Source organism: Eptesicus fuscus, chromosome 21 (genome assembly GCF_027574615.1).
Source record: "Eptesicus fuscus isolate TK198812 chromosome 21, DD_ASM_mEF_20220401, whole genome shotgun sequence".
Classification (NCBI taxonomy): Eukaryota; Metazoa; Chordata; class Mammalia; order Chiroptera; family Vespertilionidae; genus Eptesicus; species Eptesicus fuscus.
Window position 1 is genome coordinate 7699892 of NC_072493.1, and position 22114 is coordinate 7722005.

Genomic DNA, 22114 nt, shown 5'->3' on the forward strand with positions numbered 1-22114 from the left:
CTCAGTCCGGGCCGCTTGGCTCCCAGGTGTTAGAAAGCAGTGCGTTGGAGGGCAAGGTTTTGCCAGAGAATAGAGGCAGAGGCCACAGAGGAGCTGCTAGAATTCAGTTCTAACTTGCAGCCCGTGCTTCTCAGCCTGCCTGTGAGTGTACCCCATTATGAAGGTATGTTGGGGTACAAGCTCTCTGCTAGGACAGAGAGACCCCAGGATATAATGGCTTAACTACAGGGCTTTTTTCTCTCTCCCCTAACCTTCCAGAGAGAGGCAGCTGTTTTCCACAAGGTGGGCCAAGCACTCAGGCTGTCTCTTGTTGGCCAGAACTTAGTCGTACGGTCATACCCAGCTGCAAGGGAGGCTGGGGAAACAGCCACCACGGTGGCCGCATGCCGTTGGGCCGCGTTTCATAGCTCAGAGGAAGCAGTGACGTCTGCGTGTAGGGGCAGGAGTCTCTGCCACGGAAACATTCCCACCCTGGCGAGTATTTCTGAAGCTTTTGCCATCTGCAGAGCGTCCTTGAGACCAGTGCTGCTCGGTAGACTTTCTGTGGTGACGGAACTGTTTTCTGAATCGTCCAGTGTGGTCACCATGAGCCACTTGAGGCCAGTGAACACTTCCCATGTGGCTAGTGCAGCTAAGGAAGTGAACCGTTCATTTCAACCACAGCTCCTGGTGGTTACCTTATTAGACAGGCACACCTGGGCCGTGGGATTGGAAGGGCGTGGCTGCCCACCCAATATCCTCATCCCCCTTTTCTCATCTGACAAGCCCAAGTGTGTGGTGACCTTTCTGTTCGGTGAGTGAGACCTAAGTGATACAAAGGAAGTGTGAAATATCCATCTTCAGTTCCATTAGCTGCCAGTCCTCGCACTACCAGCACTCTCTCTTCTAGCTGGGACGGTGCCGGAGCGTGAAGGAGTTCGAGAAGCTGAACCGCATCGGGGAAGGCACTTATGGCATCGTGTGTGAGTGGCCAAGGCATGGGAGAGTCCCACGGTAGCTGTGTTAGGAGCCAGGATGAAAACCTGTACGAGTGATTACCCATCTGAATAACCGTCCAGTTGCTCCCGTGTAACCAGGAGTGGCCCCAGCTGTTACAGTAGTAAAGTGCAAAACTCCCAAAAGAGCTTGCAGCAGCTGGACACTGGTGTGCATCCCATTGCTAAGCATCTCCACAGGCCAGCACAGTGCTGTGCGGAGCCATCTTTTTTGTAGACAAAGTACCTGATTTGGTGTGAGAACAGGGTAACCACAGAGCACCAGGCAGTGACCTGCATACCCACTCAGGGGGAGCTCTTTCTAACGAGGCACCCTGTGCCCAGGCAAGTGAGGACCCCCCAGGATCACGTGTCTAGTGGGGCCACAGGTGTTGGTTTGCAACTGGGCACCTGGTTGTCAAAGCAGGAGCCCCAGATGTCAGGCAGAGGTCATGTGGTACAAGGGCATGTGCTTGGGGAGCGGGTTGCATCCCACCATGGATGAGTTTCCTTCCCAGATAGGGCCCGGGACACCCAGACGGATGAGATTGTCGCCCTGAAGAAAGTACGGATGGACAAGGAGAAGGATGGTGAGCAGGACTTCCAGCCCAAAGTGGGCGGGGCAGAAAGGTACAGTTTGATCGAGGCTCCCTTAGGACTGGACCCCCGGTACTGAGAGTGCCTGGCGGCCCTCCGGAGAGCATCTGCATGGTGGTGGAAGGAGGCTGGTCTGTGAGGGCTCCAGCTTGTCACCCCCACCCTCTGGGCTGCAATCCTCCTCCTCCATCTCCCTCATCATCTTTCTCAGCTCTCACCCTCCTCAGGGCCTTCCCCTCCCAAGGCCGGGCAGGCAGCCCTGTGCGCACACTCCCTCACCTCCCTGGCTGCCGCGTGGGCAGGGCTCTGCCGTGCTCAGTGGGCCCATTCTCCACAGTGGTCAGTGCTGAGAGCTGCTGCTGTGCCTCTGATGTAGGAAGGAGGGGCTCAAGCTGCTTGTTGGGACGCCTCGATTCTCCTGAGTGAGCACCAGAGCCCTGACTGTAGGGCGGGGCTCACTGAGGCTGCAGGGTGCAGGGGTCCTGTCTGCAGGTGGGCTTGCTGAGCGTGTCCGGTTGCAGGCGTCCCCATCAGCAGCCTTCGCGAGATCACGCTGCTCCTCCGCCTCCGCCATCCAAATATCGTGGAGCTGAAGGAGGTGGTGGTGGGCAACCACCTGGAGAGGTGAGCATTCCGGCCTCCACACTGGCCCTGCCCAGCCCTCTGCCAGCCCCACCCCCCGGCCCCCCAGCGAGGAGGCTGAGGTGGCATGGTGCTCCCCTTGCTGCTTCCAGCATCTTTCTGGTGATGGGTTACTGTGAGCAGGACCTGGCCAGCCTTCTGGAGAACATGCCAACGCCCTTCTCGGAGGCCCAGGTGCGAGGGTGGGCCCTGAGGGCTCTTTACGGGTTCTGGTCCAACACGTTGGTGCCGAGCAGGGCCCGCCCTGACATCCTGGCCCTCTGCACAGGTCAAGTGCATCGTGCTGCAGGTGCTGCGGGGTCTCCAGTACCTACACCAGAACTTCATCATCCACAGGTGGGGGCTCTGGGGGGCCAGAGGGGCTCAGTCTCAGGGAGCTGGGTCTGGATGGGGGCAGGGCCTCAGGTGCTAGGATGGCAGCCTGAAGGAGGGTGGGGTCTTGGGCGTTTGTGCTGGCTTTTCACCCTGTACTGACCCCGGCTTCCAGTGCTTCGTGCCCAGGGTCCAGGAGAGGCACAGGAGCAGACACAGGCTCAGTGCAGGGAGGTTGTCTCTATGCTCCTGGGGAAGCATCCAGGACAAATAACACCTCCTCCTGCTCTGATGGTGTGAGTGTAGTCAAGCTCTGAGAAGTCCCGCAGTGGAGAGCTGCCTGGGGTCTTATGACACAGGCCAGGAAAGGCCCAGACTTGGGGGGGTGGGGGTGGAGTGTGGCCATCTGAGCCCAGAGCAGGACTGTGCAGACAACAGCTCCCTGTGCCCTGGGGCAGTTGGTGCTGCCCTGGGTGGGGAGCTAGGGCAAGACTGGAAGTTAGATGTGGGCTAGAGGCCTGGCTCTGCCACTTCTCAGAGGTCCTGAGAGCTTGGGTGTCCAGCTGCCATATGCTGCCTGCCCTCATTTTCATAAGTTCACGCAGGAGATGTGGGAAAGCGTCTGAGTGTTACCATGGTGATGACAAGACTGCTGGTGGCGCTCACTTCCTGGGACCCTGACATTCCCTTTCTGTCACAGGGACCTGAAGGTTTCCAACTTGCTCATGACCGATAAGGGCTGCGTGAAGACAGGTGGGTGTGGGTGCTGGCTCTGAGGTGGGTGTCTCTGTGTCTGCCACCTTCCTGGTTGTGGGGGCGGGGGCAGATCTATCCTTATAAGCTCCCTGAAGGCTAAGAGCTGGCCCCCCACTGGGTGACACGCCTCTCTCCCACCTGTCTGCCTCTGTCAGCGGATTTCGGCCTGGCCCGGGCCTATGGCATCCCCGTGAGACCAATGACGCCCAAGGTGGTCACACTGTGGTGAGTCCCTGGTGCTGGGGGTGCCTGGTGGAGGGGAATGAGGGGTGTCCCAGCCGGCCTTGGAGCTGCACACACTCAGAGGCTGGGTCTGGGGCAGCTCCCCGGCAGCAGGACACCAGCCTGGCTCTGAGCTGTGTCGGGAGGGGAGGTTGCCACCCTGCCTAAAGGATGGGTGGTCCACGTGGCTGACTAACTGCTCACCACGTTTTCAGAGGCAGCTCAGGGGCATGGTTAAAGGGAAGACACTAGTCGGATGCCTCCTGCCATGTGTTACTCAGCCCCATCTGTAAAACGGTGGACAGTAGGCCCGCCCGGGGACCTAGTGTTGTTGGGGGTGCACACGGGCTGTGCAGCGAGGGCAGCTGTTACCAGGCGCTGCTCGCATGAACAGAGCTTCCCAGGAAGGTGGACTGGGTGGTGTCAGCAATGCTGCCGCCCGGGACATCTCGGGCTCCGGAAAGACAGGTGGCCGGTGGGTGGGCTGCAGATTCGCGGTGCCCTGTGGAGGCCCAGGAGCGCCAGGCGTGAGGTGTGCGCTTCTGTTTGCAGGTACCGAGCCCCAGAGCTGCTGCTGGGCACCACCACGCAGACCACCAGCATCGACATGTGGTGAGAGGTGGAGGGCGTGTGGGCGCTGTCTGGGCAGATGGGGCTGGCATCTGTGCTCCCAGCTCAGGGAGGTGGCCTACGCCTGGGATCCCGAAGGGAAGTGTGAGAACAGCACTCCCGGCCCAGCACTGCGTCCGCAGGAGGCCCTGCCCTTGCAGTCAGAGGCCTGCTGGGCCCGTCTGTGGCCCCTCCATGTGACCTCGAGCTCCAGGCCTGTCCAAGGGCCACGTCGGGGTGGTGCTAACAGGTGTGTGAGAGGAGGCACTGCTCCGCTCTGCAGGGCCTTGGGCTGCGTCCTGGCTGAGCTGCTGGCTCACAAGCCCCTTCTCCCGGGCACGTCTGAGATCCACCAGGTGGACCTGATTGTACAGCTGCTGGGAACACCCAGTGAGAACATCTGGCCGGTGAGCACCCAGCCTCCGCCCTCACCCTCCCTGCACCCCTCCTGCCCCCGCTGGGCCTGCCCCTGCAGCTGCGCTCCCATCCACAGGGCTTCTCCCGGCTGCCGCTGGTCAGCCAGTACAGCCTGCGGAAGCAGCCCTACAACAACCTGAAGCACAGGTTCCCGTGGCTGTCAGAGGCCGGCCTGCGCCTGCTGAACCTGCTCTTCATGTACGACCCCACGAAAAGGTGCTGACCACAGGCCGTGCCGCCACCAGGGGGTCCCTCCCAGACACGTGTGGCAGGCCAGGTGCCCAGTTCTGTGGTCTCGGTCCACTCAGATCACGGAGCCCATTGCGAGGCTCCCATCATTTTCTGGGCCCCAGCCCCCTCCTCCTCACCCACCCTTCTGTTGTTGGGGAATGGGAACCAGGGTCGCTGGGTCAGGCAGCTGTAAGGGGGACCCGCCTGGGCAAGGTGTGCTCACGTGACTGTCCCCCAGGGCGACGGCCGGGGACTGCCTGGAGAGCTCCTACTTCAAGGAGAAGCCCCTGCGTGAGTCCCCAGGACCCTCAGGCTCCATCTGCAGAGCTCTTGGCTGGTGGCCTTTTTCTCCGGGGGGGGCGGGGGGGGGGGCGATGCTGGGATGGCCTCAGAGCTCCTCAAGCCCCAGCCCGTGATGTGGGGGTGGGGGGCACTCCCAGCCCAGACCCATCCAGGTAGCTTGCTGGCCCTGCATAGGCAGCCGCTGGACACTGGCCATACTCTCTGCAGGTCATAGGGGAGCAGAGGGAGGTGCGGGGGGGCTCAGGGACCTGAGGTGAGTGCTAAGTGCCCCCCAGTGCTGACACCCACTCCCCACAGCCTGTGAGCCGGAGCTCATGCCCACCTTCCCTCACCACCGCAACAAGCGGGCTGCTCCCGCCTTGTCTGAGAGCCAGAGCAAGCGCTGCAGGCCCTGACTGCCGGAGGCCCCTGCCGGCCCGGCTGACAGGCTCCCGAGACCCAGCTGGACCCTCGGCCAGGACTCACCAGCTGCTTCAGCCGACCGCTCCGATTCCTGCCTCCTCACCCACCACTGCCCCAGAACAGCAGGGTGTGCACCGGTGTATGGGTGGGGGCACCATGAGCCGGGCCCCACCAGAGCTGTGGTGGCCCCACCTGGGGCCCTACTGGGTTCTGCCCGCCACGCCCAAGGCTCCCAGAAGCTCTGGAAGCACCCACGGGCCCATCTTGGGGGTGCTGCTGGCTAGGGATGTGCAGACCTTGGGTGCCGAGTCCTATCGTGGTCCTCGGGCGGGGCTGTGTGGAGGGGTTGGGTGTGGGTTGGACCCGGGTCTGCGCCGTGACCACTCAGACACCAGAGCAAGTGCCTCCTGGGGGCAGAGCCCAGGGGAGGGTACGGTCGGTGCTACAGGAACTGAGATAAAAGCTTTCCTGACAGGCAGGTGGTTGTGTCCTTTTAATGTGTGGGGGTTCTGTACTGTGACGAGTGCTGGGAAAGGGGTGGGGTGGACGGGGCCAGTAAGGAGAGGCCGCGCGGGGGTGCCACCGGCGCCGAGGGCTTTGGCAGGCACACGTGTTTACCGTTGGGCCTGGGGTGGGCTTCATGGGAAGCCTGGGGGCTGTGCCCAGAAGTGACTGACGGCCGGTCCAGGCTCCATCAGCCCCTGCCTGCTGTTGCCTGCCCTCCAGAGCTCGGGCACCCTCTCTGGTTTGAGATCAGATCATCTCCTCCATCCACGGACCCAGCTTCCTTCACAGCTGTGACCAGGGCACGTGTCCAGTGACACCCACAGTGAGGGGCCAGGCCTCCACAGCCAGGTCAGCCATGCACCTGGCAGAGCCCTCTGGACACCTATGTGGGGTGTCCCCCGGACACCTGGAGGCAGCATGTCCCAAATCAAAACCACAGGGAGCATCAGGGGCTCCTGGCTGACCATGGGGCCCCCACGGGGGAGGGGGAGGGTCCTTCATAGGGACAGGCTTGGGTGCCTTGATAACGGTCACATGGGCTAGACCCTTCTACACAGCACGTTCGGGCATGGGTCTGAGGTGGGGGTGGGTCTGGGTAAGAGGAACTTTCCATGGGAGCCAAGACCCCGCCCTACCTGTGACCTTGGGCAGGACGCTGAGCCAGGACTCTTCTGTCTGGGGCAGCAGTGGCCTGGGCCTGGGAGGGGACCAGGGCTGGAGAAGCACCACGGAAACACTGGGGAAGCCCTTGACCAGGGGCCTGGCTGGGCCTAAGGCCGGGCCCCGGGGCTGCTGTAGAGCAGGGTGTCCACCTCTGCGCGCTGCAGCCACAGGCGCTGGTGGGCGTCGCCAAGCAGTGCGCGTAGCTCATGGCCCAGGCGGCAGGCGGGCAGGGAGGCGCAGTGGGCAGTGTGCAGCTGGCGGCATGTGTCGCAGCAGCGGGTGGGCAGGGCACCAGGGGCCAGGCAGCTGTGCACCTGGTAGCCTGGGGGCTCGGCGATGGGCCCGTGCACGTGCTGGGGGCTGGGGCTCCCAGGGGCTTTGGGAGCGGCCAGGTCCCCGGGCCGGCTCAGCTCTCTGCGCAGGGAAAGGAAGGAGAAGGCCTCAGGCTCTGGCTCTCCCTCCTCCAAGGCCCCGTAGGGCGGGCTGCGGGGCGGACTGCTGACTTCCTGCAGTGCCTCAGCCTCCTCCATGGGCTCCCAGGCCTCACCCTGAGGGCCCCACAGTTTGGCACTCTGCTCCCAAGGCAGAGGACGGTAGGCCGGCTCCAAGGAGGGGGAGCCTGGGCCGGGAGAGGGCCCTCCATACAGGCTGGCCTCTTCTGAGTCTGAGTCCGAGTCCGAATCCTCCTGCAGGTCCCGGTACAGGTCCAGCTGGGCCCGGAATACAGCAGGGGAGCCCCGGGGTGGCAGGGGCGGCGGCTCCTCTTCCCGGGCCAGCCGCTGCTGCAGCCACGCCACGCAGGAGGCCACATCTCCGCTGGCCCTCCGTGCCTGCAGCAGCTCCTCTGCCGGCAGCACACTGGTGCCCAGCTGTGCCAGCACCTCGCCCAGGATCTCACACTCCAGCCGCAGGGCGAAGCAGCCCAGGGCCACCTGCACGAGCTGGTGGGCGGGGGGCAGGGCAGTCACCTTGAGGCAGTGGTTGTCCCTGGGCACGTAGCCCATCTTCTGGAAGCTCTGAATGAGGAGGTCCTCGGACAGCGCACCCTTCAGCACGTGCACGTAGCCCCCCGAGAACATCTGCAAGGGAGGGCCTGGTTAGCAGCAGCCCAGCCCCGCACGCCGCCGTCGCCACTTGGGCCACACCCTCACTCCAGATGGCAGCGTGGTGCCAGTGACTCAGCGACTGGGGCAGCCCCCCTCACCACAGTTTAAGAAACACGTATGTTCTCCGGGTTCAGGAGTCAGAACACAACAAAGACCCCCCACACACAGAAACCCCACCGCCTTCTGGGTTCCAGGTGGGTGAGTGCTTTCGGACTGCGGAGTTGTGTGCACAACAAGAAAACCTGTTGGGATGGCGACTGCCTCCTGCAGCTCAAAAACCCACAACCCTGCGACCGTGAGCCCTCCTCTGCTCACAGCCTAGGCCAGTACCTCCCTGCCAGTTCTACATCAGCTCACTGAGTGCAGACATTGTGCTCGGGGCTTTGCCTTTCCCTCCCAACGAACGAACCATAAACTGGACTATTGTTAAGTCCATTTGGGAAATGAGTTCAGAGAGAGTAGGCAACCGGCCCAATGCCACGCAGCCAGGAGGAGGCAGAACCAGACCTCACCAGGTCTGCCCAACACCAAGGCCCAGGAGCGCCTCACGGGCAGGCCTGTTTTCCGCTTCAGCCTGCCATGGGGCTGGCCCTGCACGCCCCCACCCTCCACCCCCTTCCCTCTGAATGGATGAATCAAGTCCTAGAACCTCAGACCAGCTTGTGTCCTCTATGAGCAGTGGGTTCCAGAACTCTCCCCAGAAAGGCTGCCGCTGCCATGACAACCAGTGGAGGCCACTCGCCCACGTGCCCAGTGACATCATCACCTCCTTACCCTTCCGAATTAAGCACCAGCGCCTGCCCCCTTCTGCTGGCGGCTGCTCATCTACAGGGGTCAGGCCAGCCCCGAGCACAGCCTTCCTACCTGGGCCATGGGTGAACCAGGTTCGTGCCCAGTCTGCCCCCCCAAGCCCCTGCTTGCTTTCATAGGGGTACACCCACCTGGCTTCATTCTCCATAAATGGGATCAGCCCACATCCTGGAGGAATTAGGGTGACCATGGAAACTCAAGTCCTTCCCGTGGGCTTGTCCTATGATTTTTATGGCAACTGGGGCGGCAAGGCCACTTTGGGGAGGGCAGTGAAGGAAGCTTTAAAGGCAGGATCCACCCAGGAGGCAGGTGCACCCTGGGGGTGGTCTCCACCCACCCCTTGTTCTCCGCGCTGGGAGTGGCCACGAGGACCTCGGCCCAGAGCTAACCCAACACACGCAGGACCCCTCAGCGCGCTTTGCGCCCTGAGACCAGGGGCTGAGACAACAGAAGTCCCCCACCCCAACGCCTGGTCAAGAAAGCCCCACCCTCATCGCCGGCGCCCTACCTTGATGGTGGTGAACTCCTTCCTCCAGGGCAGCAGGTACAGGTGCACGGCGGCCAGCTCCAGCAGCTCGAAGGCGCGGGCCAGGCCGCGCAGCGCGGGGGCCAGGTCGGCGCGGCCCCACAGGCCGTCGGTGAGCAGCGCCAGCGCGTCGTCCTGCAGCGCCCCGTGCAGGTCGAAGTCCTCCACCAGGATCTGCCAGAGCACCGCGCGCAGCGACGGGTCCCCGCACACGCCCGCGCGGCCGCGCCGCAGCTCTCGCTCCAGGCACTGGCGGTAGTCCTCGGACAGCGAGCTGCTGCCCATCCTGGGGGGGCGAGGGCAGGGCTTTAGGAACCAGGACCCCTCCCCGCCAGCTGTGCGCCCTAGAGCCCCCACCCAGCATCCAAGGTAGGGCGCCGGCGATGAGGATGGGGCATCCACAGGTCCCCGTCCAGCCCGGTGATCCTGTCCTCGCCGGCTGAGCGGCCCCCGGTACCTACAGCAACCCCTACCTGGGGCCCCGCCCCGCCCTCCAGCGGAGTCCCCTCCCGAACAGAGAGCCCCTCTCCGGTAGATCTGTCGTGAGCCCTGCAGGCGACCCCACTACCTGTCTGTCCCCAGCGGTCCCCAGGCGCCCGCTGCTCAGCTCGGCCTCTCCCCTAGCAGGGCGCTTCCGCCGAGAGCCGGCTCCGCCCACCGGCCGCGGCCGTGACGCGCGGGGCGGGACTGGAATCAGTCACCGCCGCCTCTGCTAACACGGGCCGGGCGGGGCCTGCCCGAGTGCGGGGCCTGTGCGTTCCCGCGGGGCGGGGCGGGGCGGGGCGGGGCCTTTCCCAGGGCGGGGCCTGTCCGTTCCCACCTGTCCCCGCCGAGCCCGGTGCGGTGCACAGCGGATCCTCCCGCCAAAGAGCGAGCTCAGCGGGCACTCAGTGAGTGAGTGCATCCCAGCAGCGGGTCCCACGAGGAGGCACCGCGGCTCCGAGGGATGAGCGGGCTCCTTTCTCCGGGCCAGGCCCTCTGCAGCGCCAGGGACGAAGGAGCGGAAGTTCCTCGCGAACCCGCCGGGCGGGGAACTCCTCTGGCGGGTGGGACCCTTCGCCTTACTCCGCAAGGTGAGTGGGCAGGTGCTGGCCCGTCGTTCCTGCGGCGCTGGCAGGCCGCGGACTCCAGCCCACGGAGGATCCTGACAGGACAGCGGCCCCAGGTGCCCACTGGCCTCTAGGGTTGGCTTGCTGGGCTCAAACCCACGCCCCTCGCCATAATATGTGGGTGGCGAAGGGCCGTGGCGGTTACCTCATGGGGTTCTCTCTCGTGAGGTGCAAACCTGCAGAAGACCTAGAAAACTGCCTGGCCCAATAAATGCCAACTGGTCCTGTTTTTGTAGGAGCTTTTCCCCAAGAACCTGAACACTGCTCCCACGACCAGCATCTGCTGTGCTTGGGCCCACGCCCCCCACCTCTGTAGCCTCGAGGGTGCTGGGGGGGGGGTGTCCTCCTTCCCGGGCAGGTGCTACCCATGGCTGGGGCCCAGACCCCTGCTCTCTCCTCTCCTGGAGTGGAAGGTACCACTGCTCAGGGTGCCCCCGTGTGCTCGCCACCTGGAGTACAAAACTGAGTGTTCTGCCCAGGTGTGACCTCCAACCCTGTTACCCCACCAGGTCCTGCAGAGCATCCTGTCCTAGGGGCCCACCCCAGGGCTGTCCCACTCCTGCAAAGAGGGCGTGACGGGCAGGCCCGGTGTCGTGGACCTCATTGGTCTCTGGGAGTCTGGCTCTTGCTGGTCAGTAGAGGGGGTGCGGTCCTGCCTAGGCCAGGAGTGGGGAGCAAGCAGGCTACACGAAGGGAGACATCAGTGCAGTGACCTCTTTATTCTCAGCAGGTCAGTGGCTGCTGGGCGCACGTCGAGTCAGAGCAGGCCGTGCAGGCGCTGACCCTGCTTCCCACCCACCCGGAGGGGATGTGCAGGGGTAGGAACTTGCCAGGGGGTGCTCGATGCCCACTGCCAAGGGTGGGAATGTGGCTCAGAGTCCTCAGGTGTGGGCAGGTCCCCTGGGGACGCCTGGCCTCCAGGGGAGAGTGGAGTGGTCAGTGTCCAATAAATAAAAGTGCTGTTCAAACCACCGGGCCCCAGGCCTCCAGGGGCAGGGCTGACAGGCTCTCTTCCGGATCAGACAAGAACCGGCTCAGGGAGCTGTCACAGGGGACAGACGGCCCACGGCCTTGCTCTGCCCTTGTGCCCCCCAGGGGAGCCCACAGCTCTCCGGGGAGAGCAAGGGGGCCTCTTGGAGGCCGAAAACAGGGACGAGAAGGGCCTGGCTCAGCTTGGCCCCGTCCTGTCGGGAGCAGCTCCTCGGAGATGCAGGTGCGGATGGGCGGAAGCTGCGGAGCCGGTGCTGGTGTCCCATCTCCTCTACTTGCCCAGGGCCCCCCGGGGCAGCAGCTCCACATAGCTCAGGGCGCTCTGCAGGGATGTCAGGCAGTAGCCCCCCTCTCCAATCAGATACCTGTGGACAGCATCTGTCGCTGAGGAGGCCCCCGAGTTCTAGAAGGGGCATCTGCCCTCGGGGGGCAGGACCAGGGACTGCCAGGGAGGCTGGGTGGGGAGACGGCCCACTCCCCAGGCAGATGCTGCTCAGAGCTTGCCCCACTGTCCCGCACCCCCAATCTAGGCAGTGTGCTGAGCGAGGGGGGCAGAAAGGGGCTGGGAGGGGTCGTAGGCCGTGTGTACGTGCCTGCCCGGCTCCCCAGCCCAGGCCCTACCCCTCATGGATGAACTCCTCCAGAGCAGCGCACTCCGACACCAGCTGCGGGAGGCCGCTTCTCAGCACCACGAAGGACAGGATGGGCAGCAGGTCGTCGGCACCACTGTAGGACAGGGCATGCTGGCCTGAGGTGCTGGGGGCCTGTGGGCTGCTCAAACCCCAAACTGCGAAGCCCCAGCTCAGCCCCCGTGAGGTCCTGGTTTACTGATGCTCTCTCTGCACCCACTGGCACAGAGCACCTAGGAGCAGCCGGGCCATCCCCAGTCAAGCCCCATGGGGGCCGGTGGGGCAGCTTTAACCTTATAAGCTTGCCCCAGCCTGGGGAGCAGGTCCCGGGCAGCCTGCTCACTCCTGAAATCACGTGTCACTCAGCTGGGCACACAGGCACCGACCCTCTGTGAGAGGAGTCTAAATGAGCTGAGTGGGGGGTGAGGCCCTTTGGGCTCCGCATAACCCCAACCCCAAGGGCCCCACGACCAGTGCTCTCTGGGGAGAGCAAGAGGGCAGACTGTGGCTTGAGTCTGACTAGGAAGGCCTCTCACACCATGAGCTCCTGCTCCTGGCCTTGCCCCCATGTCCCATGGGCACCGCACAGCTGCAGGGACAAGGCAGATGCCCACAAGAGAGCGGTGAGGGCTGCAGCCAGACTAACCCTTCCAGCCTGGAGCGGTGCCCCTGCAGGGACTCGCTTGGAAGCCAGGTGACAACTGGTGAAGGGGCCTGTGGAGCCAGGCCGAAAGCCCTGCCGACCCTGCACTGAGGCCCCGCACCTGGCCCTGGGGCGGGTGGGGGTGGCGTCTGTCTCCCACTTTCCTGCCGACCTCACACTCAGCTCTGATTTCTACCTGCCCATCACCGGCAGGCCCCTGGGTGTGGGTAGGTGCCACAGCCTGCCCATCAGGCTCAATGATAGGTGCCTTCAGGACGACCCTGGTCCCAGGGGCAGGGTGGCAGGAGGCAGAGCCCCTGCGGGGGCTATGGGAACGCCAGTCCCAGATGGGCAGCAGAGCAGGAGGCTGCCGGCCACAGGCAGGACCAGGGGAAACAGGCCGGACCAGGCATCAGAGCCCCAGGCTGCAGCACCTGGGGAGGTGGGCAGGGACGATGCAGGAACCCAGGGCTGGGGGCTCAGTGCAGGGAGCAGGCTCTTCACTGAGCGCAGGCAGCTTCCCCCAGGTGTGCATGGAGGGACGAAGCACGTGCATCTGGGGTGAGCAACCCCAAGTATCATCAGATTAGCCAGAGGGTCCCTGGCCATCATGCACCCAGTGTCCACCCCAGGCCGTGGTGCCCTCCCTGGACTCACATGGCGGCTGCGCCAGGCTGTGGTCTCGCCTCAGGTGCAGGCTCCTGGGCCCAGTAGTAGCTCTCAGCACAGGCACAGATGACCCGCAGGGCCCGCACTGCAGCACAGAAGCGAGCTTTGGGGTGAGGGCAGGGGCAGCTAGAAGAGCCCCCAGCACTGCCCACACCCATCGTGTGGGTGATCCCTCCCGTGGACATCGCGCTCACACCACTCATGTCCCATGGGACACACCCCATTTGCCAGGAGGATCTGCAGCTCAGACAAGGCACACAGGCCTGGTCGCCAGCTGGGACAGGACCTTGGCTAGTGTGACCACGCCCCCTCCTTCCTCCTCCCCAAGGCTGGTGTGACCACGCCCCTCCCCTCCCCAAGGCTGGTGACCACGCCCCCTTCTTCCTTTGGTTGGCTGACCACGCCCCCTCCTCCTCCCTCCTCACTAAGGCTGGTGTGACCACGCCCCCTCTCACCAATGCAGTCCAGCTTCTTCTGGGGGCAGCACTCTAGGACCAGCAGCCCCAGCTCCTGGGCCGCAGCGCAGTAGGGGTAGGCGCCGGCTCCCGAGGCCTCAGGGCCCCGAGGGAGCAATTTGGGGGGGATGCCGAGGACTGCTGGGGGTGCATTACTGTAGAGCTCCATGCTCCTGCTCAGGGCAGCCTCCCGGGGGCGGTACACACTCCTGCCGCAGAGAGAGGCCAGGCTCAACTGCCCAGGGGACCCTGCCCCAGACAGGCAGGGTGGGGCGAGCAGGCCCTGCCCCCAGTCCCAGGGAATGGATGCACCACCATGGCAAATGGACCCCGCTGAGGATGCCTCGGAGGAAAGCACCGGAAGCAGTCACACGTGTGCCCGGGATGGGGAGGGCGGTGACACACGGGGACCTGGAGGGGCCTGGGGCTGGGACGGCACCTGTAGAGGGCCAGCAGCAGGGGCCACAGTGGGGAGAAGAAGGGCTCCTCAATGCAGGCCAGGCAGCGGTCCTTGGAGACGGCCGTGTTGAGGCCTTCGAAAGCCAGGAGGGTCAGCGAGAGCAGCCTGTCTGCCGGGAGAGAGCCGACACACGGCACTGTGGGCCAGCTGGCAGCCCCTGGACGTCACCCAGACGAGTCCCTCACCCACCACCTTCTCTCTGCCTCCCAGCGCCAGCCTCGGTGTGGCTGGGGCCACAGTTAGTGTCCTGGCTCAGTGGGGGGGCTAGCTGCCTGGCCCTCCCTTCGCTCCCCTTCACATCACCCCCTCCTGGTCTACATGGCCTAGGGTCAGAGCCGGAGTCGGGACCCTCATCCCTGGGTGCTCACTGGGTCACACCCAGCCCCTTACCCCCTGGGGGGCCAAGGAAGCAGGTTCTTTCTGGAAAGGGTTTGTGCCTAAACTGCAGGAGCCCGGAGAAGCTTTAGAAGCACATTCCAGGACAAGAAATCTGAGGCCCAGGGAGATGGAGCACCCTCCTGGGGATGAGGGAGACCCGCTCAAAAAGATGGGGAACCCACCCAGAGAGGAGAGGGACCTGCCTGTTCCCTGGGAGAGTGTGGGCCCCACAGTGAGAACAGGGCCCTGACTGTCAGGCTTCGGTTGCTGGTTCTGAGAAAACCCCGAGAGCTCTCCTCCTCGGGACTGGGAAGTCACTGGGCCCACCGTAGGGAGCCCACACTCTCGGGGAGGAGCCATCGTCACCCTCAGGCTGTGCCCGACAGCCCTGCGTTTGGAAGGATGCGAGTCCAGCCCTACGAGACAGCAGGGCCACCCGGCTGCGAGGCCCTGAGGGTGGACCTTCCCAACCACAGACTGCGGTGGGCCAGGCTGCGCCCGCCGGGCAGCCCAGGAGGACACAGCCCGGGACTGAGGGACGGGACGGCAGCCAGCCCAGCTGCTCCGGAGGCAGGGTGGGGCCTCTCTGTTAGCAGGATGTTTGGCTCAGAGGAAGGTGGAGGGGAGGGCCCTGCAGGTCAGGGCTGGCCTGGCTGCCGTCCTGCGCTCCCACCGCCCGCCTGTCCTGCGGAGCCCTCACCGACCGCGTTGTGAATGTCCTTCACGGTGCTCTTCAGCGGCTCCAGCAGCGGCTCCTCCTTCACCCCTGAGGCCTGAGGGTCAGTCCCCGGCCCAGGGCCCTGGCCCCACCTCTCTGAAGTGGCCAAGAACTGTTCCAGGTCCTCAAAGGAGCTGTCCTTGCGCACCAGGGGTGAGGGAGACCCCTTAGGGCTGCTGTCCGCCCCTCTGTTGGGGGGCCCAGGCTGGAGTGGGGGTGTGGGGGGACTGGTGGGGGGGCCGGCAGGGGGATGCGGGGCTGGGCTGGGCTCCAGGGAGGACAGCATGCAGTAGAGACTCTGGGAGGGCCGTAGGCGCCGGCTCCCAGGAGCCAGTAGCCCCTCGGCATCAGGGGGCAGGGAGCAGCCGCCGGGGGCTGGGGCGGCCGCAGCGCCCCTGCTCACGATGTGGTACAGCGCCCGGTACACCGCACACTGGAGCTTCTTCAGGAGCTGCGAGATGGGGTGGTCGGGAACGCTGCCAGCACAAGCGGAGGCCGTGGGTTAGAGGGACTGTGGTCCCTGGCTGGCCTCGGGCCGGGGGCTGAGCAGCCCACCCTCCCCACACCCTTCGTCCATCAAGCATCTCTATTCCTTCCTCCAGAGGAAACGCTGCAAATAGTCTGGCCCACCCCTGGGAGGAAGCAGAGAAACGCCCTGAAAGACCATCGGGCAACGGGCCCGGGCAGCACCGCCCGATCACCTCCTCCCCTCCTAGGCCTTCCAGCAGCCAGAGGGCGGGGCCTGCGGACCCTGTACCTGAGCAGGTGGGACACCAGGCTGGTCACCAGTGACAGGTCCCCAGGGCTCCTCTTGAGCTTGGCCTTCCAGTGCTTTGGCCATTCCTGCAGGACAGGAGACCTTGGAGGAGAGCACGGGACCCCCACGAAGGGAGGTTCCTCCTTCCTCCTCCATCCCCCCCCCCCCCCCCCCGCCAGGGCTGCATCCCAAAAGGCCAGGCCTCCTTGTTGATACCTACCCTGGAGTGCAGTGCAAATCCAACGCCATCAGGCCCATGGGACCCTGGGCCCCACGAGGGGGGGAGGAGGGTAACTCTGGCCCCAAGGACCCCCACCCAGAGCCGCAGCCCGTGGCCCCACCCAGGCACCTGCCCCTGGAACTCACGTGATCTTGCTCGTACTCGAGGATGGCGGCATAGAGGGCCCGCTGCTCCCGCTCCTCAGGGGTCAGGGCGACCTGACTGCAGAACCTCCTGGGGAGGAAGGACGGGGCTGGGCCTCGGGCGTCTGGGTGCACCCCCCAGTCCTCCCAGCTGCCCTGAGGCCGAAGCTGAGACCAACGGAAGGGGACGCACCTGTTGGCGGCCTCCTGGAGCCGCAGCCGCCGCTCCTCCATCTTCCTTTGCAGCTGGCGCAGAGTTAAGGCCGCATCGATGCCCGGCACGTGCACTAAGCCCGGCCTGTATGGGCTCGGCCGGACTCAGGGGCCAGGGGGCAGGGCACTGCCTCGGCCCTTCAGGTCCGGTCCAGTGGCGGCGCTGGAGGACGGGCAACCACTAGGGAGGGAGGCAAGTCCTAGGTGACTTGTAGGACAGAGAGGAGCCCCTTGGCTGGGGGGCAGGACGGTCTTTGCAAAGGGGGTGTGTGCAGACCATTCCCTGAGCACATGGCTCTCCTGAAGCTGAAAAAGTTGGTTCCCACACCCTGACCCTGTCACCGTTTACTCTCTCCCCCTCCTCCTCCCTCAGCTCAAGGTCACATTCCCAATTTCCCCCTCTGGACACAGAGGCTGGATGGACAGAAAGGATACAGTCTCCTCCCGGGCTTTGGCGATCACCAGGTTCTCCATCATCTGCCGCTGCAGGGACAGGGTCTAGGAGGGGAGGGGGGAGTAAGGCCTGCTTCATGCTTCCTCCCCCAGCAACACAGAGCCTCCCTGGGACCTGCTCACCAGCGACGTCTTCTGCAGGGCCTGGCTGGGGTCCAGACGGGCCATCCGGGCTTCATAGGCGGCCTTCAGCTTCTGGTTCTGCAGGGAGGCCTCCTCCAGGGGTGTCAGCTCCCTGGAAACGTGACACGCTACTGTCCAGGCCCAGGAAGCCCAGCAATGTTCTGGGGACCTGAGAAGACTTCCTGACCCAGCCCTGAGGCCAGAACGTGAGGAAGCAGCGATAGGGGCCGGCAGGAAGTGTAAAGGAGGGAGGGTGTCTGGATGGACGGGACCACAGCCCCCTGAAATGTGGGTGTCCTGTTGCCAGGACGGCTGGCCTTTCACAGGAAGCCAGACCTCAGACCTTGATGCAATTCAGTCATGTGTGTTTGGCAACATGAAACTCTTAAGGCAGCCGTGAGCAGCCCACAGAAGGGACAACCACCTCGACTAGAGGAGAGCTCCCCACAGCCACCCACCACCAAAGCTTTAGTCCCGCCTCTTTCTGCTTTCCTGGGTGGGGGAGGGGAAGACAGTCTGCCCTGGGGTGGAAGCGCTGGGCCTGGCCCTGCCCCAGAGCTGCAGGTGGAACCCAGTGGCCTGGAGGCAGCAGGTTCTCCTTGTTTATCTACTTGGGATGCTGGCATCTGGGTCTTGATATTTTTCATCGGTTCTAGAAAATTACAGCTATGTCTTCAAAGAACATGCCTCTCCTGTCTCTTTTTCTGGAACTCCAGTGACCTCATGTTAGACCTTCTATCTCTCAAATTTTCTGGTTTTTTGCATGTGTTTTTTTTCCTTCTGTGAGTCATTCTGGCTGTCCTTTGACCTCTGATCCAATTCACTAATTCTCTCTTCAGCTATGTCTGCCTGACTGTTACAAACTGGTCATTTTGGGCACATACGTGGGTGCTTCCTGGAGGACATACAATTGGCCATTGAACATCACAGGTCTGAACTGGCCAGGTCCACTTCTATGCAGATTTCACTTAAAATTAAAACTTCACTTAAAGTACAGGTATAAAAAGCCACAGCTCAAACCCGTGTTACTTAAAGGTCAGCTGTGTTTTCAATCTGCTGATGGGAATTCAGAGGCCAACTTAAGTCAAGCTTGGATTTGCAACTGCAGGGTGTTCAGTGCCCTCAACCCCCAGCACTCCAAGGATCAACTGTAATTTGTTGTTACTGTTACCACTTAATTTTAACAACAATGGTGGTGCTACAGTTTTCATTTAGTTTCTACTTGGTTCCTTATTTCCTAGGTCAGATTTTATAGTTTCTTGCTCCTGCAGGTATTTCTCTTCTCTGTAGGTATTTTCTTTTCTTTTTAAAAAATACGTTTTTATTGATTTTAGAGAGAGAGGGAGGGAGAAAAAGAGAGAGAGACATCGATGAGAGAAAAACACAACACTTATCAGCTGCCTCCTGCATTGCCCCCTACTGGGGATCAAGCCCAAATCCCAAGCATGTGCCCTGACCAGGAATCGAACCTGTGACCTCTTGGTGCACAGACGACACTCAACCGCTGGGCCACACTGGCCAGGGCAACCTGCAGGTATTTTCACACGTGCTTTTCATTTCTCTACATATAGGGAGCACAACTGCTTTATAGGCTGTGTCTGATCACTCGATTCGACAACTCTGTCCTCTGTCTCTGCGGTCGTTCCTTCGGTTTCTTACTTCTTGTGTGCCTGGTGATCTCGCCCTGTGTGCCACCTGTGTGCCTGTGTGCCACTTGTTTTATGGAAGTTAAAGGAGCTTTTCTCCAAGGACAGTTTGTATGTGTTTCCGCCAGGCACATGGGCATTTCCATCCTGGGCCCCATTTCACCTAAACTAGCCACGGTGAGCTCCCGTTGCCTGGCCTCCGAACCCAGGCTCCACCCACCTCCCTCGTGCCGCCATCTTACTTCTTAGAGCTTTGCGACTCCACCACCTGGAGCCTCTGGAAGATCTCTGGCGGCAGAAACGGGAGGAGCTTCCCCCCCTCGTCCGAGTACACCCGGCGGTGTCGGCTGGTAGGTGAGGGGACGGCAGCAGCCGCGGGCATGGCTGGCTTCAGGCAGGCTTTCCCTGCGAGGCACACAGAGCCGTGAATTGGCACAGAGCCCCCGATGCCACAGAGGAGACAAACTTGGGGGGATGCCCCAGGACAACCTGCTGGAGACCCACCAAGCTTGGCCACCGTCGACTGGGCCCTCTCCAGACACTGCTCTGCCAGCTTCAGCATCTTCAGGGCATCCAGGGGCACGGTCTCCCCAGCGTCTGGGGTACGGACAGGAAGACTGGTTATCATCACTCATTCACTAACCAGATTCTTTCTGAGAGAAGCACAAGGGCAAGTTTACTGATTCCTAACCTCTGACTCACAGGCCAGCCCCCCACCTCATCTCTGACCATCGGCCCTCGGGCTCTGAGTAGGGCCAGCCCAGCATCTGACTGACTGTCCCACTGTCTCAGCTGGACCGTCAGAGCCTCTCTCTACCCAACGGGGCCTTTCTCCTGAGGACTTCACATGCACCCACAGCCCTTCTCCAGGTGGGCCACCATTCAGGGACCATGTCACAGAGACAACTTCATCACCACTTCCTGGCCTTCGGCTGTGCTCAGCCCACCCTCACACTCCCTAGGGCTTCCATTCTATAGGCTCTCCCACCAGCAGACACTTGCTGTAGGAGCTGCCTCCTCAAACCCCTGGACGCCATCAGCCCAGTTCTTGACCCACCTCCTGCTCCCTTCACAGCCAGCCCCTCAACACACTCCCACTGAAACTGCCCTCATCCCCCATGTCTGCCCTAGTCCCAAGTGCTCCCCAACCTGTCAGGGTCTCTCTCCCCCAGGACACCCCTGGGCTACTGCCACCAAACTCCTCCCAGTCCTCATCCTGCAGTGCCCAGACCTCTGCTGAGCTCCTGGGCTCCCTAGGGCTGCTCCGACCGTGGTGACTCCCACCTCTCCCCAACAAAGGTGCCTTGTGCACTGGACTGCTAGACACTTCAAGCAGAAGTCTCCCCCTCCAGCAAGTCTGGTGAAGTCCACCTTCAAAGAACATCCCCCAGGCCATCCACCTGCAGGAGGTCTCACCACTGCTGTCCCCGCCATGGGGACCGCCGGGAGGCTCTGCCCCCATGCCGGCCTCTGCACTGCCTCCATGAGCTAACCCTCCTGTGGGAACCACCCCAGCTCCTGGCCTGCCCCTAATGCACGAACCTGCTCCAGCCTGCCTGCCTGCCTGCCTTTCCTCTCACCCAGCACCCACTCTCAGCTCAGGGCTTTTGTTCACCCCTCTGCTGGGAAGGCTGTCCCCAGCCTTTTCTCAGGTCACTCCCCGCTGGCCATGTCCTTACCCCACCGCTCCCCTCATCACATCACACCACGATAGCTCATGCTTACTGAGTGCCCAGCCATTCATCTTCTGCTAATGACCAAGTGGGTAGGACAGGACACCCCCAGGCCTGAAACCCGCCAAGGGCTTAGGTGTCCAAAATCTGACCAGCCCAGGAGCGGCAGCGAGGCTGAGAGCTGTACCTTCGGTGGTTTCCACTTCCTCCAGCAGCACCTGGGAGATGTAGTGGATGCTCCTCAGGTATTCTGTATACGCCTCCTGTGCCCAGGGAAGAGAAATGGCACGGGTCAGGCAGGAGAGGCAAAGGACTCCATCACGCCACCTGCTGCCCTTGTGTCTGCTTATCTCTGAGATAGACCTGAGCATCTAGCCTGAGGTGGTTGGCTGAGCCGCTGGTCTGCCTGGGACACAGGTGTATCAGTCTTGTCCAGACGCGAAGGGGAAGGTGCCCAGCTGAGTACCCATCCCTTCTCCCACCGCCTTTCTCTCCAGCACAGGAAGGAAGTGGCCTGGGGAAGCAACTTTGAGAGCTGTTGTCATTTTCCACTCTATGCAACAAGTTTCATTTCTGTGCCATTCATTCGCTGGCTTGTAAATTATTTTCTTGGGAGGTTAATGAGGGAGTGCTGTTGCAAATCTTAGAATCTGTTTCTGGCTTGGGTTCTGGGAAATCCCTTTCCTGAACCCCACTGCCGGGTACACCGGATTCTAGAACGCTAGAATATTGCCAGTTTCAAGGGTGTGGGCATTCTGTCCGGGCTCCCTGCACAGAGGCCAGGCAGGGCATTTGGAACTCACAGCATGGTGTGTGTGTGTGTGTGTGTGTGTGTGTGTGTGTGTGTGTGTTTACTGCATCCCAGTTTCCAAATTATTCATGTTTAAATCTACGCCTCAGAGATTAGTACAATGGATTTCGGGGAGGATTTCTGACTTGGGGACAGCAGTGGACTGAGGGGCCGGAATGTATTTCCTGGGCTCGCCTGCAGCCTGCTCCCTCCCGCGCAGCCCCGGGCGGCTCAGCCGGCTTTTCCACCTGGTCGCCAGCCTGGGATGACACCCATTCTGGGAGCGCGGCACAGCCTCCCGCCAGGGGCTGAGGCGACGGGGAAGACACAGCACCGAGGAGGCGCAGTTAACCTTCTCCGGATGCCGTCCCCTGTGGGAATTTGATTAAATCTACAGCGTCTTCCCGGAGAAATACACACACGGAGCCGTTTGCCGGATCTATTTGGAGGCTGCTTCGCGAACCCTACAGCATCCCCTTTACAAATGCAAGCGCAGCTCCGATTCCGACTAGCTGAACAGAAGGGAAAACAGGGCGGACAGGCTTGGGAGCTGTCCAAGGTCAGAAGCCGACACCGCGCCCGGCGCCCCGCAGCCGCCGGGGGTCCTGCCGGCGCCCACCCCGCGGCCCCGCCCTTGCCCACGCCCACTGAGCCGGCCTCTCGTGGGGACCGGGCCCGCCTCGCCTCGCCGCGTCTCGCCTCACCCGGGGCCGGTTGCCGGTGTCCAGCTCGATGGCCCCGTTGGCCAGCTTCATAGCGCACTGCAGCGGCTTCACCGCGCCGTCCCCGGCCGCAGCGGCCATGGCGCCGGGCGGGGAGGCGGTGCTGGCGGCCCAGGGGCGGGGCGAACGGCCTGAAGACCGGAACGAAGAATGCGAGGGAGCGGGGACCGCCCGAGCCGCTGACCGCCGGAACACACGGGACCTTCTTGGGCGCACTTCCGGCTGCCCCGCCCGCGCCGCCTGCCC

At 62.8% G+C, this 22114-nt stretch overlaps 3 protein-coding genes and 1 long non-coding RNA gene across 21 annotated transcripts in view; 2 read left to right on the forward strand and 2 right to left on the reverse strand.

Moving 5' to 3' along the window:
- The window catches only part of CDK10 (cyclin dependent kinase 10), a 14868-nt gene extending 8934 nt beyond the window's left edge, over positions 1–5934 (forward strand). For 6 of the 15 annotated variants that reach the window (XM_054710731.1, XM_054710730.1, XM_054710728.1 and 3 more), the window contains 12 exons: positions 890–962; positions 1497–1564; positions 1909–1993; positions 2093–2195; positions 2482–2549; positions 3226–3278; positions 3437–3506; positions 4056–4115; positions 4396–4519; positions 4606–4745; positions 4999–5051; positions 5361–5934. In XM_054710731.1, the coding sequence (XP_054566706.1) occupies positions 890–962; positions 1497–1564; positions 1909–1993; positions 2093–2195; positions 2482–2549; positions 3226–3278; positions 3437–3506; positions 4056–4115; positions 4396–4519; positions 4606–4745; positions 4999–5051; positions 5361–5458 (995 nt within the window). In that variant the 3' untranslated portion in view covers positions 5459–5934. Of the gene's footprint in view, positions 1–765; positions 794–889; positions 963–1492; positions 1565–1908; positions 1994–2092; positions 2196–2305; positions 2388–2481; positions 2550–3225; positions 3279–3436; positions 3507–4055; positions 4116–4395; positions 4520–4605; positions 4746–4998; positions 5052–5360 lie in introns of all 15 variants that reach the window. The other 9 variants (XM_054710736.1, XM_054710727.1, XM_054710738.1 and 6 more) reach the window with 4 other exon arrangements.
- Positions 5921–9748, reverse strand: SPATA2L (spermatogenesis associated 2 like). Of its 2 annotated transcripts, XM_008140015.3 has the most exons (3): positions 9646–9748; positions 9060–9363; positions 5921–7714 (listed from the first exon to the last, which is right to left on the reverse strand). In XM_008140015.3, exons 2-3 carry the CDS (start codon positions 9360–9362, stop codon positions 6743–6745), a joined length of 1275 nt encoding a protein of 424 aa, XP_008138237.2. In that variant the 5' UTR covers position 9363; positions 9646–9748; the 3' UTR covers positions 5921–6742. The 2 variants fall into 2 exon arrangements, with proteins under 2 accessions (XP_008138237.2, XP_054566714.1); XM_054710739.1 differs by having other exon boundaries at positions 9060–9748.
- LOC129147675 (uncharacterized) lies at positions 8554–11002 on the forward strand. 2 transcript variants are annotated; one of them, XR_008554955.1, is made up of 5 exons: positions 8554–8625; positions 9088–9189; positions 10051–10150; positions 10696–10817; positions 10917–11002. It is a non-coding gene; the product is annotated as an uncharacterized LOC129147675 (long non-coding RNA). The 2 variants fall into 2 exon arrangements; XR_008554954.1 differs by having other exon boundaries at positions 10914–10991.
- Positions 10891–21984, reverse strand: VPS9D1 (VPS9 domain containing 1). Of its 2 annotated transcripts, XM_008140160.3 has the most exons (15): positions 21851–21984; positions 20544–20619; positions 19188–19280; positions 18926–19088; positions 17038–17149; positions 16897–16959; positions 16442–16494; positions 16252–16339; positions 15886–15971; positions 15111–15604; positions 14012–14141; positions 13573–13781; positions 13106–13202; positions 11798–11902; positions 10891–11541 (listed from the first exon to the last, which is right to left on the reverse strand). In XM_008140160.3, the coding sequence occupies exons 1-15, from the start codon at positions 21947–21949 to the stop codon at positions 11448–11450; spliced, it is 1962 nt and encodes a 653-aa protein (XP_008138382.2). In that variant the 5' UTR covers positions 21950–21984; the 3' UTR covers positions 10891–11447. The 2 variants fall into 2 exon arrangements, with proteins under 2 accessions (XP_008138382.2, XP_054566697.1); XM_054710722.1 differs by lacking the exons at positions 20544–20619; positions 21851–21984 and adding an exon at positions 20409–20490.
- Between the last annotated feature and the right edge of the window lie 130 nt (positions 21985–22114).

Coding starts and splice junctions, on each gene's coding strand:
- SPATA2L (XM_008140015.3), bottom strand. CDS start 9,362: ATGGGCAGCAGCTCGCTGTCCGAGGACTACCGCCAGTGCCTGGAGCGA. Junction 7,715..9,059: donor AGGAGTTCACCACCATCAAG/GTAGGGCGCCGG, acceptor CCTCCCTTGCAG/ATGTTCTCGGGGGGCTACGT.
- VPS9D1 (XM_008140160.3), bottom strand. CDS start 21,949: ATGGCCGCTGCGGCCGGGGACGGCGCGGTGAAGCCGCTGCAGTGCGCT. Junction 17,150..18,925: donor GAGTCGCAAAGCTCTAAGAA/GTAAGATGGCGG, acceptor TCACGTTTCCAG/GGAGCTGACACCCCTGGAGG. Junction 11,903..13,105: donor CAGCCTGGCGCAGCCGCCAT/GTGAGTCCAGGG, acceptor CCTGTCCTACAG/TGGTGCCGACGACCTGCTGC.